Below are 12,820 nucleotides of genomic sequence, written 5' to 3'. Positions count from 1 at the left end.
AAGTTATAAGACAGAAAAATCTAGTTTTGAAGAAAAAAAAGCTTAATCACTGTAACTGGAAATGAAATTCTGAATTTAAATAAAAAGGACGTAAGAGTTACAATGCGAAACATTCTGATGTGCAAAGGGCAAATGATTAACAACTAGTACATAGTACAAAAGTGTCAGAAAGATATCAGACTGCGGTCGATAAAACAGATGACACAGCATGATTTAACTAAAAACAAAGCACAGTTTGAATCTATAGCACAAGTTATAACAGCTTGACATAGCTGTACTCTTGTTTATTGAGGAAGGGGCTGCATCCTCTCCTCCGTTGCCTGTCTACCCTCTGACTAAGACAGGACGGAAGAAGAATAACAAGAGATGGCACAGAGAGATCAAGAAAATGATGGCAGGGAGGGGGTGAGAGCGATGGGGGCGGGGGGCGGAAGGAGGCAGTGTGACGATGAGGCTGATGAAATGGATTTCCCCTCTTGTTGCCATGGTAACAGTGGTAGTGGATGAATGATTTTCAGTACAGTTGGGTAGCTGCGAGGAATAAAGGAGGAATAGAAGGAGGAAAGCACAGCATTAAAGAGCATTTTCTTGTGCGTGAAAATGTTCATCGTAATTGCTCCAGCCTGCCCACAGTGCGACAGACAGCTGTACTAAGAGACTGTGTAATTGCGAATGAAAGATGCTGAGCAGGTTTTTTGTTTTTGTTTTTGTTTTTTTACTGCTTACACAAACAAGTCTTGAATGTTCATACAGATATTCTCTTGAAACAATTCATTATTATTGGGGCCTGCTCTGAAAGGGATATTCCACCCCAAAATGAAAATTGTGTCATTAATCACTTACCCCCATGTCATTCCAAACCCGTAAAGGCTTCGTTTGACTCCGTAACACAATTTAAGATATTTTGGATGAAAACCGGGAGGCTTGTGACTATCCACTGATGGCAGATGGACTATTCTGACGATGCTTTTCATACTTTTCTGGACTTTGACAGTGTTATTTACTTGGCAGTCTATTGGACAGTCACAAGCCTTCCGGTTTTAATCCAAAATATCTTAAATTGTGTTCTGAAGACGAACACAGCCTTTATGGGTTTGGAAAGACATGGGGGTAAGTGATTAATGACAAACGTAAAGTGACAAACCACTATGTAATTCATTTTTATGGTTTAAAAAAAAGTTTTAAGGGCGCCTTCTAACAGCTAACAGTTCTAACAGCTAACAGTTCTAACAGCTAACAGCAATAACACAATAATAATAATAATTATAATACAACAATAATAATAATAATTAATTAATTCTTAATTTCCTTTAACTTTGAAATATTTACATCTCTAAATAAAGTGTTTACCTAATATAACCATGTAGTTTAACTGTAAATATGTGTCATAATCCAAAGTTACACTGGTAGCATTGTATAGTTATCTATTCTTACAACTGACCAAACTGCTTCACAAAAATCTGTGTGTGGAAGAGCTCACAATAACGAGCTGAGGACATCTGCTGGCCAAAGCTCTGTCAATCTTTTTGCACAATATGCCACATACTACTCCAATATGCACCAAATATTGCATTATAAGACCAACTTTATTAAAAACAGCTAAATATACAATCTATAATCTATGTTTGTATGTATCTATCAATCATTAAATCATTATATCTATCTATCTATCTATCTATCTATTTATCTATCTATCTATCATCTATCTATATAATATTATAGCTTGTTTCTTCTAATGCAATGTTTATTTTTTATCAAAAAAATTATTAAAAGTATATGTATGGTTCTATATTTTATAGTCTTTATAAAATGGATACAGGAGGTTAATTGTGATCGGTCAAAGCATATATATATTATATAATCTTTATACATGTGGCAAATATTTTAATGTATCTTTTAATGTATCTTTCTTCCCTATTTGATAACCCGCTAAAGCAATTTAACACTGGGTCAAAAGGTCCAATATTTTTACTGAGTAACGTTAAACGTGTTCAGAATAAAACATAACACATCAAATACACTTATTAACACACCACACTTCTACATCTTCATTCTACTGAACAGACGTTTAAGTAATATAAGACGATAATTAAAAACCACATAAGAAAAAAACTTGTACTTAAATTACTAACCGACAAAATGCTTTTTTTGCTGGGTCCGATGATGACGCGTCCTGGGGGCGGAGCTAAACACGTCGAGTTGCCGGTGCCGCGAACAGCACGTTGCTCTCCGCCGCTGCTACGCCTGCAGTGGATTCACGTTTTTCCACGCAGTCGAGTTGTAAGATGGCGGCGCGGTGGGGAACAGGCGAGGAGATGTTAAAAGCCTGTAATACTCAAATGTTCTCACCGGTGAATCTTGACGAGGTAAGAACAGCACATCTGAATACTTATATATTGCCTTCCCAGAATTAAATTGTTGACATTTATCGCTGTGGGAAATAGCCGAGGCAAAAACCTGCAGATATATGCAGGACTTAGTGACACGTGGATGGTGATGGGGAGAGGGCTTTTGCAGTTCTACTAAACACCTGTTCGTTTATTTAAGAAATGGTCGTGGGAAAATAAACATTTATCACTTTCCAGTTGTTGTTAGATTTCTTGCGTATCCGAACTGAAGTCGCATGTCAAGGTATGAATGCACAAGTTTGGTCCTGTTAGCTGATGCTGCCATGCTTCTCTGCATTCTTGTTAACTTAGAGACCAGTGGGACAACTACATGTATTAATTTCTCTCTCTTTAAAAAAATAAGTTTTTCATTTTGTAAGCCATAAACGCATTGTTTTGGGTTTTAATATGGTGATGAATAATCTGTAACCAGGAAAGGTAGATGTTTTTTGTATTTTGTTACATATTCGGATGACTCACCCCACGTGGCTCAGTCATTTTAGGAGTGAAACTAGGATTTGTATCCGTGCAGGAGTTGACCTTAAACATTTCATTCAGAAACTATAATGTTAGTACATCATGCCTACTAAACTAAAAATAACAGATGAAGATCGGTATTTCAGTAGATGTCATCTGTCACTTATTGTTTTCTTTTTATGTTAGCATTTTTACTTCTCATTTCTGCTCTTCTTGGTTGCATTTGTCATCTTTTAATTTCGTGTTTAGCATTGTCGAGACTAAATCGAGGTTAGTCCCATGTGGTTGATTCTCTGTCCAGCACGTGGCTCAGTCGCACCGTGGGCCATGTGTGTGTTTACTGACAGCAGCCTTTCGTTCAGTATCTGTTCAAGGTTTTCAAACAAAAGTGCTTCATTATAATTAAACTGGCCTGGCGATTTAATCTTGTTCGCTTTTAAGAAAATAACATGCAGGATTTGATTTGTTTTGAACAGTGCCGGTGTTGGCTTTACCCAGTAATGCACTGCGGCAGGATGACGTGATGTGCGCAACATGTGGTTGTAACTTCAAATCAACGCATTCATAAACTTAATTCAGTTAGCATTTCTCTTATTTAACACCATTTTAATTGTTGGCCTATGATAATGGCTCGACTACGCCTGACCTCAAGGTTTAGTGTTTTTTTTTTTTTTTCATGAGGAATGTGAAAAATGATTAAAAGAAAATTGTGTATCAACAACATTTCACTGGAGTTGTGTTAATAAATGATTCGGTGAGTTGTATTAACACCAAAGCTGACCAAAACATCAGCTGCTGCAGGACAGGCCAGCATTTACAAACCTCAAAGACAGAGCACATTGTTTGCAGTTGTGCAATGTCTTTTTTGTTGTTGTTGTTGTTGTTTTTAATATGGGAACATGAACTTGTTTACCGCCTCACCTAATTGTAGTGATTTATGGTTTTTGATACATACTAAATTCTGGAAGTATTAATTTAAAATGTTAATACTGGGTCTAAGTCTAAATAAGTCTTTAAAATAGGCAAAATCATTTCCTGCTCTAATATTTTTCTTATTTCTCTCAGATTTATATCACAATAGAGAAGAAAAGACAGTTTTAACTTGTTTTTCTTTCTCTTTCAGGTGGAGATGCTTCAGGAAAGCTTCAATGCCGGCTGTCTGGAGTATCCTGGCCTTAGCAATGGAGATGCTCTGGAGGCTTTACAAGGCTGTCTGGATCCTTCTCTTTTGTCTATTTTTCAGGACAGCCCCACTGGAGGAGTAAATAAAGCCTTTTATAAACTGTCAACAGAATACTTGTTTATTGCATTATTTTGTTTCAACGCAGTTTGTTGAATGTCACTTGTTTTGCTGTCACTCAGCAATGGCATTTGTTTCCTCTGTTTCAGGTTAAAAGTAATATTGATGAGGAAAGTGAAGCGACGCTGCTCACCGCTCTCACTGAAATACTTGACAATGTTGATGATGAAAACTTGTCCCCTTTTGACACTCTGCCGGATTCAGAGCTGTTCTCAGGGCAGAAGGGTCAGGATCACTCACCGGTGAGTCTTCACCTGTCCAAGCATGTCAGGAACGCATTGCTTTTTTTATTCTAAAACCGCTCAATGAATTTTCAGGTAACAATTTTCTTTTTTCCACTTTAGCTGAGGAAGTTCACCACACGGTCTCCTCCAGAATCAATGATTCACACAAGACCGTTTCCTGGGAAGGTATTTAATTTTTTAAATCTTTTTTAGTCTATTTTTGGTATACAACTAAATACAGTGTATCATTCGATTAAATTTTTAATTCAGTTTAGATGGCAACGTGTCATTAATAATGATTTGATACTTTTTAAAGAATGTTTCTTTTGGTGAATATTATCTATTGTAATGTTTTATTGTTAAAAAAAATCATTGCATATAAGAAAATGACAGGAAAATACAGTGCTGATATTTATGGCTTTTTCAAATGTTGAACAATATTGTAATTGTGTGAAAAACCTCACAGGGTAATAAATATTCTTAACAGCCAGCTTTTATGTATTTCTTATTACAAGTTTGTGAAAATGGTTTCAACGTGTTGTTCCCTCATGTATGGGACAACCCGAAACTTCCTTCAGTTCCTAACTTGAAAGTCACAATGTAAGATGTTGTGATTTGTTTTATAGAGTCTCCCACGAATGCAGAGAGTATCCCAGCAGAACAGTGAAGGAGAAGAGGAGGATGGCGACGCTACTTTTTCAACCCCCATTCCTAATATTGATTTATCACTGGATGAATTTGATTGGTGCCTTCCTGTGTCCTTAGAGCAGGATGGAGAGAGTATGCAGTTTACTCTCAGCGATTTAGTAAAACACATGCACCCTTACTGCATGACATTATGTGTGGAAGGAGAAGAGGGACAAGAGCATCTCCTGCCTGAGAGGGGACTTGTGCTAGAAGTGGTTGATCAAGGAGAGCATGGAGAGCCCATCCTGGCAATCCCAGATCTCAGCATCCCTCTTTCTCACACACACTCTACAGAAGGTGAACAAAGAGTACCGGAGAATAGCATAAGCAAGCCAGAACTAAAGCGTGAAAATAGTGCGGAAATTGTCCCAAGTCCTTCTGAAGTGTCTTTCATGGAGAAGGAGAGAGAGGGTGTCAGGGTACGTAAAGGGAAGAAGAAGACACGTAAACTACCTGAAGCCCCTCTGGTTGAACAGAGAGTTTTGAGAAGCTCAAGAGTTAAAGAGGAGCCACAGACAAAATGCCAGGGAAAACAAAAAAAGAAAAAGGTTACTTTCTCACCTGTGCTCTCATCGGCAGAGCTCAGAAAACCTAAACGTGATCTTCCAACAGACTTGATGACCCTTAAACCGCAGGTTGAGATGGAGCATATCACAACCCCCCAAGCTCACAACTCGCAGCCAGAGAACAAACCTCTTGAAAAGTCTGTGGAGCAAGAACCACCCTCAAAGCTAGAGCCTGTTAGCGAACAGCCTGCTGCTTGTCAGCGGAATGAAACTAAGCCCAAACCTCTCAGTTTACAGCAGTACCGTCTTCTCCGCCAGCAAAAGAAACCAGATCCTGTGGACAAAACAGAGGATTACAGCACTAAATGGCCCAAGTTACCTGAACCACCCAAGGAGCTTCCCCCAATACCCTGCCTGCCAGACCCCAGCCCCAGAGATCCACGTAAAACCATGCATACCCCTGTTAAAAAAGACCTTGCACCTAAAATAATGCCGGCATGGCACCCGAGAGGCCCCGCTGCTCCCCCAACGCCTGAAGCCTTGCTCACCCCGCCGGCTTCACTGATGGCTTCCTCGAAGAAACCTGCAACTTCTAAACCATCCCCTCAACCTTCTGATACATCTAAAAGTTCACCCCAATCATTTCACCCCACTCCCCAGAAACAACCTGCTCCCATCGGCGTGTCACAGAACACTATTCATACTGAGACCTCTGCCCCCATCAGACATGTGGCTGAGGTGCCTCCTGAAAGCGCAGTTTCACTCCCAGTGTCGTCTACATCTGGAGGCTCTCAAGGTCTTGATGCACAGAGTCATAAGGAATGTTTACATGGGAACCCCAATGCTGCTCCATCCCAAACTCCCTCAAGTTCTCAGATGATCACTACACAAGTTCAGAACTCAAACTCCAGCCCTCATAAACCTAGTGCTGCTGTGCCTGCGAAGAGAGAGACCGAGCAGGTTGTTTTGGCTCCTGTGTCTGACCAAGCCAAAAACACCCTGCCAGCTCATTCTAAAAAGCTGACCTCACGGTCACAGCCTCATATCGCACCAATAGCTGCTCAGCCATTTTTCTCTGCTCACGTTCAGGCCAGAGTTGTTGAACTGGCAGATCAGATGAGGATGGCTTCCTCTGAGATCCCCAAACCTAAGAACACCACAGTTGAGCTGATTGAGTCCTTCACAAGTGAAATTGGTGAGATTTTTTCATTGTTGTTGTTGTAAGGTAATAATTTCTGTGGATTGGTTTATAACAAACTTTTTTTTTCATTAAGGTATTGAAGCTGCTGATCTTACAAGCCTCTTGGAGCAGTTTGAGGAGTCTCAACGTAAGTGGTATTATTTCTGAGCTCTTTTTCTTACTCTGTAAGTATTTGTTTGCTAATGAGGGTTGTTAAAATCATGTTGTAAGTCAAGCGGACTAGGTGAAGGATGTTAATGCTGAGCACGGCAGAGCTTTCTTTGGAAACGAGTGCCCTCTTAGTGAACACATACACCCATAATGCCATCTTTAGAATGCAGACCATTCATTTGTAAGCAAATAGGCCACACTAACATTTTGAGTTAGAATAAGTTGTCATTGCTTGGACAAAATAATTTGTTTCAATGTTGCCAGGGTCAAGCACAAATACAGAGTTCACAGTTAAACATGACTCAGTTTTTAGATTTAAACATGACACACAACCATGTTCATCTTATCTTGAAGTAATACGTGTTTGGTTCAAGTGAGGTAAAGGTGTGTTTCCTTTTCCTAGTGCAATTCTGTGTTGAAACTGAATGGTTATTGTTTTATCATTTTACAAACAAATCAAGTCACATAGTAGTTAAACTATATAATTATGAAAGTTATGCAGATCAAATATATTTTTGGTCATCCAGGGGGAATCTGTGTGATCAGGTGTGTTGCTTGAACTCAAACAATTCCTTCCACAGATTTTGCTCATTTTCAAATTAGTCATGTGAATTTGCAGTGTCTGAAAGGACTGTGCTTTATACCCAGCTATGCTATTAATAATAGACAGTTTTGGCTTATATCACACACCTGAATAATTGTGTCTGTTCCTTTAAGAGAGTGTGTGGCTTCAATGAAAACAGTTGATATATGTTCATGCTCATTGAACTGCTGGAATTCTGCCCTGTTAACAACACTATTTGGTGGACGTGCAGGGTCCGAAGACTGATGGTGTACCCAATTAAACATGCCGGGTCTGAAGACTGATGGTGTACCCAATTAAACAAGCTTTAGTTGGCTTTCTCAGCTGTTAGACGAGTGGGCAAATGCAGTTCATTTTTGAGTATCAATACATTCTTCTGCTTGAGGCGGAGTTCTGCTAGATCCTGGACAATCTGATGGTTTCATTTATTTTGAAGGGGTGTCCCATCTTACCCTGATATATTTGGTCATTCAAAATGCTACTTTTTCTTTCAGCGAAAGAAGAGCAGAGTGTACCGGAGGTCTGTGGTAGAGCAGCTGCTGTAGGAAACTCCAGGTGAGTATCATGAGGCGGACTGATGGAGTTACCCTACAGCCCTTGCGCTGCTCTCGCACCAAACTCGATGTTTGTGTGTGTGGCCCTAGGCCACTTTTCACCAAGACCTACCAAAACAAATGAAGTCCTCCATCATGGCTTCAGAATGTGAAGGTGGAAGGAGACTAACATAAGCATAGCTTGTGTTAGTCTGAGCGATGTTTCAGCAACATCGGTAATTCAGTGTTTTTGACGTTGTTCCACTGCTGATTGTATTTATTTATATTTTTGCTTTGAATTCAGTTATGAGCAGCAGGTGGAGACCAAGGCCGTGGAGAAAACCTGCAACCATGACCTGGCAAGCACTGCAGGTAAGGTGTCTTTACTGTGTGTGCTTTGGTCTGGTTTTAAATAAAAGAATGTTTTATGTATTAAAAAAAAAAGTCTGTTATTCTTTTTTTGATTAAAATATCAAACACACACACTACTGTTCAAAAGTTTGGCATCTGTAATTTTTTTTAATGTTTTTGAAAATTCTCTTATGTATTTTATATTAGCTTATATAAACTATATACCGTAGTCATTCCTCCAGTGTCATGCAGTCCTTCTGAATTTTTTTTTATCTGATTTGGTGTTCAAAAAAATTTTTTCAAAACAGTAGTGCTGCTTAATATTATTGTGGAAACTGATACATTTTAGTTTTGAAGATTATTTAATGAATAGAAGTAAAAAAAAAAATATTTTGCTCTGGCCAAAAGTTTGAACAGTACATGTAACTGGTTCATTTAAAATAAATGGCACATGGTTTGACTTATTATATATTGCAAACAAATTCATACATTTAAATTAAAAAAAAAATTTTTTAAGCCATTTCTTTGAACAAAAGTAAACTCTATTCAACTGATTTTCCCATAGGCCTTACACCTCCTGCCACACCCCCACACCAGATGTGGAAGCCTATTGCCCCAGTTTCACTTCTGGGGAAAACCAAGAAGTCAGAGGTCCTTAAACCAACTCTTAACAAGGCCATTGAGATAGAGGCCAGACCACTACCTTCAAATAAGCTGCGCAGCCAGCCTCAGACCCCTACTATTCCTGGACAGACTCAGCCTTTCTCCCTTGACCACGACTACTGCCTCCCCCCAAAAGAACCCTGTCAGAATGAAGTTGGCAGTCGGTGGAATGTCAAACTACAGCCTAGCATTGTTATCAAGACTGTTGAGCTGCCACCCAACAAGCAAGCACAGAACAGCAGAGCTACATCAACCCCTTCAGTTACAGAAGGAACCCAGAGAAATCTCAGCCTCCGTCAACCTTCTGCAGATAGGAGCTGTACATTAGATAGCTCTGCCTTGGTGACTCCGGATGCCTCTCCAAGCAGGCCTGACTCTGAAAGCTGTTTACTGGATGAAGAGAAATGCAACCAGCAGAAATCTGTGAGCTACTCTGAGCATACCTTCAGATCGTACCAGCAGGACAGAGGCCGCTCAAAGCGAAGATACAGAGCCCAATCCTCTAGTAGCTTAGAATCCAGCTCCGAGTCTTCTTCCAGATCACGTTCACCACCAAGGAAAAGGTCCGCTTCGATGTGGTTTTACACATTTATAATAATTGTAAAGGATAATTGAAAGCACATCAATCTAGAGGATGTTGGCAAATGTGTAGTTTTACATTTTACAGATACAGGTCTCGTCACTCAAGCAGCAGATCCAGTTCATCATCTCGGTCTGGTTCCCGATCCAGCTCCAGGTCGTTTTCCCCACCCCGCCGGCGACGGTATTCATATTCGAGTTCACGCTCTGGATCCTGGAGCCGCAGCCGCTCCCGATCCAGATCCCGCTCCTCTGATTCTCTTGGACATCGGCATTGGAAAAGTCATAGAAGGTGAGGACTGTCAACACTTTTTTTTGTGTTGATTTAGTAGAGATGCTTTATAGTTTTTAATGCTTTGTATTAAAATGTATTTTCCATTTTAAAATTGTAATTTATTTATTTTTTGGTTAAAGGGGTCATATGATTCTGCTAAAAAGAACATTTATTTGGTGTAATGCGCATTATTGTTTCTCCTGAAACGCATCAAATTTTACAAAGCTCATCGTTCTGAAAAGCGAGGTGTGCTGTGATTGGCCAGCTGTCCAGTGCGTTGTGATTGGCCGAATGCCTTAAGCATGTGATGGAAATGTTACGCCCCCTAACATATGGCAAACTTTACAGATCTTCTTTATTCACCAAGAGCTTGTAACACTCCAAAGAGAAAGAAAAAATTAAAATCCCATCATATGACCCCTTTAATACATCAAGTTAAAACTAAATTAAAATGCGAACTGTTACTTTTGCAGCTTGCTGAAATGGTTTAATTTTTTTTTTTTATTAGTAAATGTTTTTTTTTTTTTTTTTTTATGGTTATGTTTTATTTAACTATAATAACCCTGATATGTTTTGATTTATTTGTTAGCCCTAATCATCAGAGGGCTGGTTACCGGCATTCGCAAAATTGCAACGAGGATGCAAAAAGACACAAAGAGAAAGCCATTGTAAGTATTTTAATCATGAAAGATATGTTTTTTAGATTTTTCTCAAAGGCACCTTGGTGATTGCTGACATATCAGTTGAAATGTGTTATGTAGGAGGAGCGGAGAGTTGTTTATGTCGGACGAATTCGTGGAAGCATGACTCGTAAAGAGCTGAAAGAACGCTTCTCATTCTTTGGAGAGATAGAGGAGTGCACTGTGCACTTTAGAGAAAATGGGTATGGCTTCTTTAAATTTTATTTATTTATTTGGTATTATTGTTTACATCAAAAAAGAATATTGATAACACCCAATTTTGTTTCAGGGACAGCTACGGCTTTGTTACATACTACAATAAGAAGGATGCGTTTGATGCTATTGAGAGTGGAAGCAAGCTGAGGGAGCAAAATGAGCTTCCTTTTGACCTGTGCTTTGGAGGAAGGAGGCAGTTCTGCAAGACCAGTTATGCTGATCTTGGTGAGCTTAGCATGTTGTTGTTGTTGTTCAATTTAAAGTAGTAATGCAGAGGTAAATATTGTTTTCTGAAACACAAACCAAACTGAAATGAACATGGAACAGTATTATTATTTTTTTGGGATATTTATATTTGACTCTGAACGTTTTATGCTGTTCAGGGTGTTGTGTTCTCAGGTGATAAATAAAACCAGTCGCATTAAAATTCTCCAGCAACGTGTAGCCTCTCCATTTCTGATTCAGATTACACATCGCTATTGTAGCATAATTTTTGGTCACAGTTAAATGCATCAAGACTGCTGACATATTTACATGTTGTAACTTTAGGGCAGTAGTTGATGTTTCTGCTGAATATTTCTGGTTAATGAAATTTCAGTACACCACTGATTTACAGTCTTTATAAATGTTCCCTTTAAAGCCTCCCTCCAGATGCTACAGTGTCTTTTTAATCTCTTTCAGATTCAAACCGGGAGTACAATCCACAGCCTACAAAAGGCAAATTTGATGCACTAGACTTCGACACTTTACTCAAGCAGGCTCAGAGGAACCTGAAAAGGTAACGATTAATCAAGCCACAGGAAAGAAGACCGATTACCTCGGAGCAAAATGCTGCCCCGCATTTCCAGTGTTGCCTATTAATTACCATTTTTGGTTGTTTTTGTTTGTTTTTCTTTGTGTTTTTGTTTGTTTCTGCAAGTTTACACCTTCTATTGAAGTGATGATTTGTAAGAAAAATCGAAGTGCAAAAAAAAGATAATGAAATATAATAAAACTGTGTAATGAAATAATAGATTTTTTTTTTAAAAGATTCAATTTATTTAAATGTTTAATCTGAATTGCTGAATGTTGGATACATTTTAATATGAATTGAATGGAAACATTATGTTGGGGTAAACAGGTTTATAATGCTGAATTTATTTCAAAGTAAATAAACCTGGTTGTTGTTGTCTCTTTTGAGATTAAAAGTGTCTTTCTCTCTTAAACAGTCCTTTGAAACGTTCACATAACATTTGTGTCAATGTCGCCCAAATAAGCAACGTATTGATTAGTGTAGTAACAAATGGGGTTCTCATTTTACCCGAAAATACAGAAAAGTTAAAATTTAGTAGAATTTTTAATTTAAAGTAGTTTAGAGTTTGATTTAGTAGTGCTTTCTAGCTGGTTACATGAGAATATGATGTCTGTATGATTATATGCTGATTATAAGGTCACCATAAGGACAAATGGTCACCATCAAATTTAGCTGAACTTGAGCAGTTCCCAACAGATTAAAGGCTGAAATTGAAGCAAAAGAACGTGAACTTTATCTTCACTTATAACAATAAACGCTTAAATAGAGACCAAACTGATTTTTTTCCCCCTTGCATCACAAAACGGGTAAAAGCATTTTACACTTTTTTTTTTCTTTTTTTTTTTTTAACTACTGTGATGCAAAAAAATCGTATAATTAAATTCATTGATAATTAGTCGGTAAAAGACTTTCTCAGATTACTCATCATGACAACGTGTGTTGAAATCTCGAAATTAGCGCTGAAGCAATGGAACAAACCATCACGATACACTGAGGGGTGACATCTCGTACGCAAGAGGCCAATGGCCGCTGAATGTTAATTAAACATACCACCAGGTGAGCTATTTCGTCTAAATTCTCAACACTGACTACAATACAATGATTAATAAACAAGAAAACCGTCATTGGGTTGAATATACAAAAGAAAACTTGGTCTTTTTATTTATTTATTTTTTTTTTTTTATGCACAGAGACACCGACACAGTTCCGCAACACA

General features: G+C 38.5%; 1 protein-coding gene across 1 annotated transcript; it reads left to right on the top strand.

Annotated features, from left to right (window-relative positions):
• Positions 1-2,205: 2,205 nt before the first annotated feature.
• On the top strand, positions 2,206-11,998 carry LOC113112822 (peroxisome proliferator-activated receptor gamma coactivator-related protein 1-like). Its single transcript, XM_026278710.1, has 14 exons — positions 2,206-2,366; positions 3,988-4,125; positions 4,254-4,406; positions 4,509-4,574; positions 5,015-6,776; positions 6,856-6,909; positions 8,010-8,070; positions 8,353-8,420; positions 8,965-9,625; positions 9,730-9,933; positions 10,505-10,583; positions 10,677-10,798; positions 10,885-11,036; positions 11,493-11,998. The coding sequence occupies exons 1-14, from the start codon at positions 2,286-2,288 to the stop codon at positions 11,591-11,593; spliced, it is 3,702 nt and encodes a 1,233-aa protein (XP_026134495.1). The 5' UTR covers positions 2,206-2,285; the 3' UTR covers positions 11,594-11,998.
• The last annotated feature ends 822 nt before the right edge of the window (positions 11,999-12,820 follow it).

This window comes from Carassius auratus, chromosome 13 (genome assembly GCF_003368295.1).
Source record: "Carassius auratus strain Wakin chromosome 13, ASM336829v1, whole genome shotgun sequence".
Classification (NCBI taxonomy): Eukaryota; Metazoa; Chordata; class Actinopteri; order Cypriniformes; family Cyprinidae; genus Carassius; species Carassius auratus.
The sequence above is the reverse complement of the archived record's forward strand: the minus strand, read 5'-3'. Positions and strand labels throughout refer to the sequence as shown.

Bases quoted from the DNA above. Each gene is read 5' to 3' on its own strand.
- LOC113112822 (XM_026278710.1), top strand. From the start codon at position 2,286: ATGGCGGCGCGGTGGGGAACAGGCGAGGAGATGTTAAAAGCCTGTAAT. The intron at 6,777-6,855 runs GTGAGATTTTTT...TTTTTCATTAAG, and splicing joins GTCCTTCACAAGTGAAATTG to GTATTGAAGCTGCTGATCTT. The intron at 10,799-10,884 runs GTATGGCTTCTT...ATTTTGTTTCAG, and splicing joins GTGCACTTTAGAGAAAATGG to GGACAGCTACGGCTTTGTTA.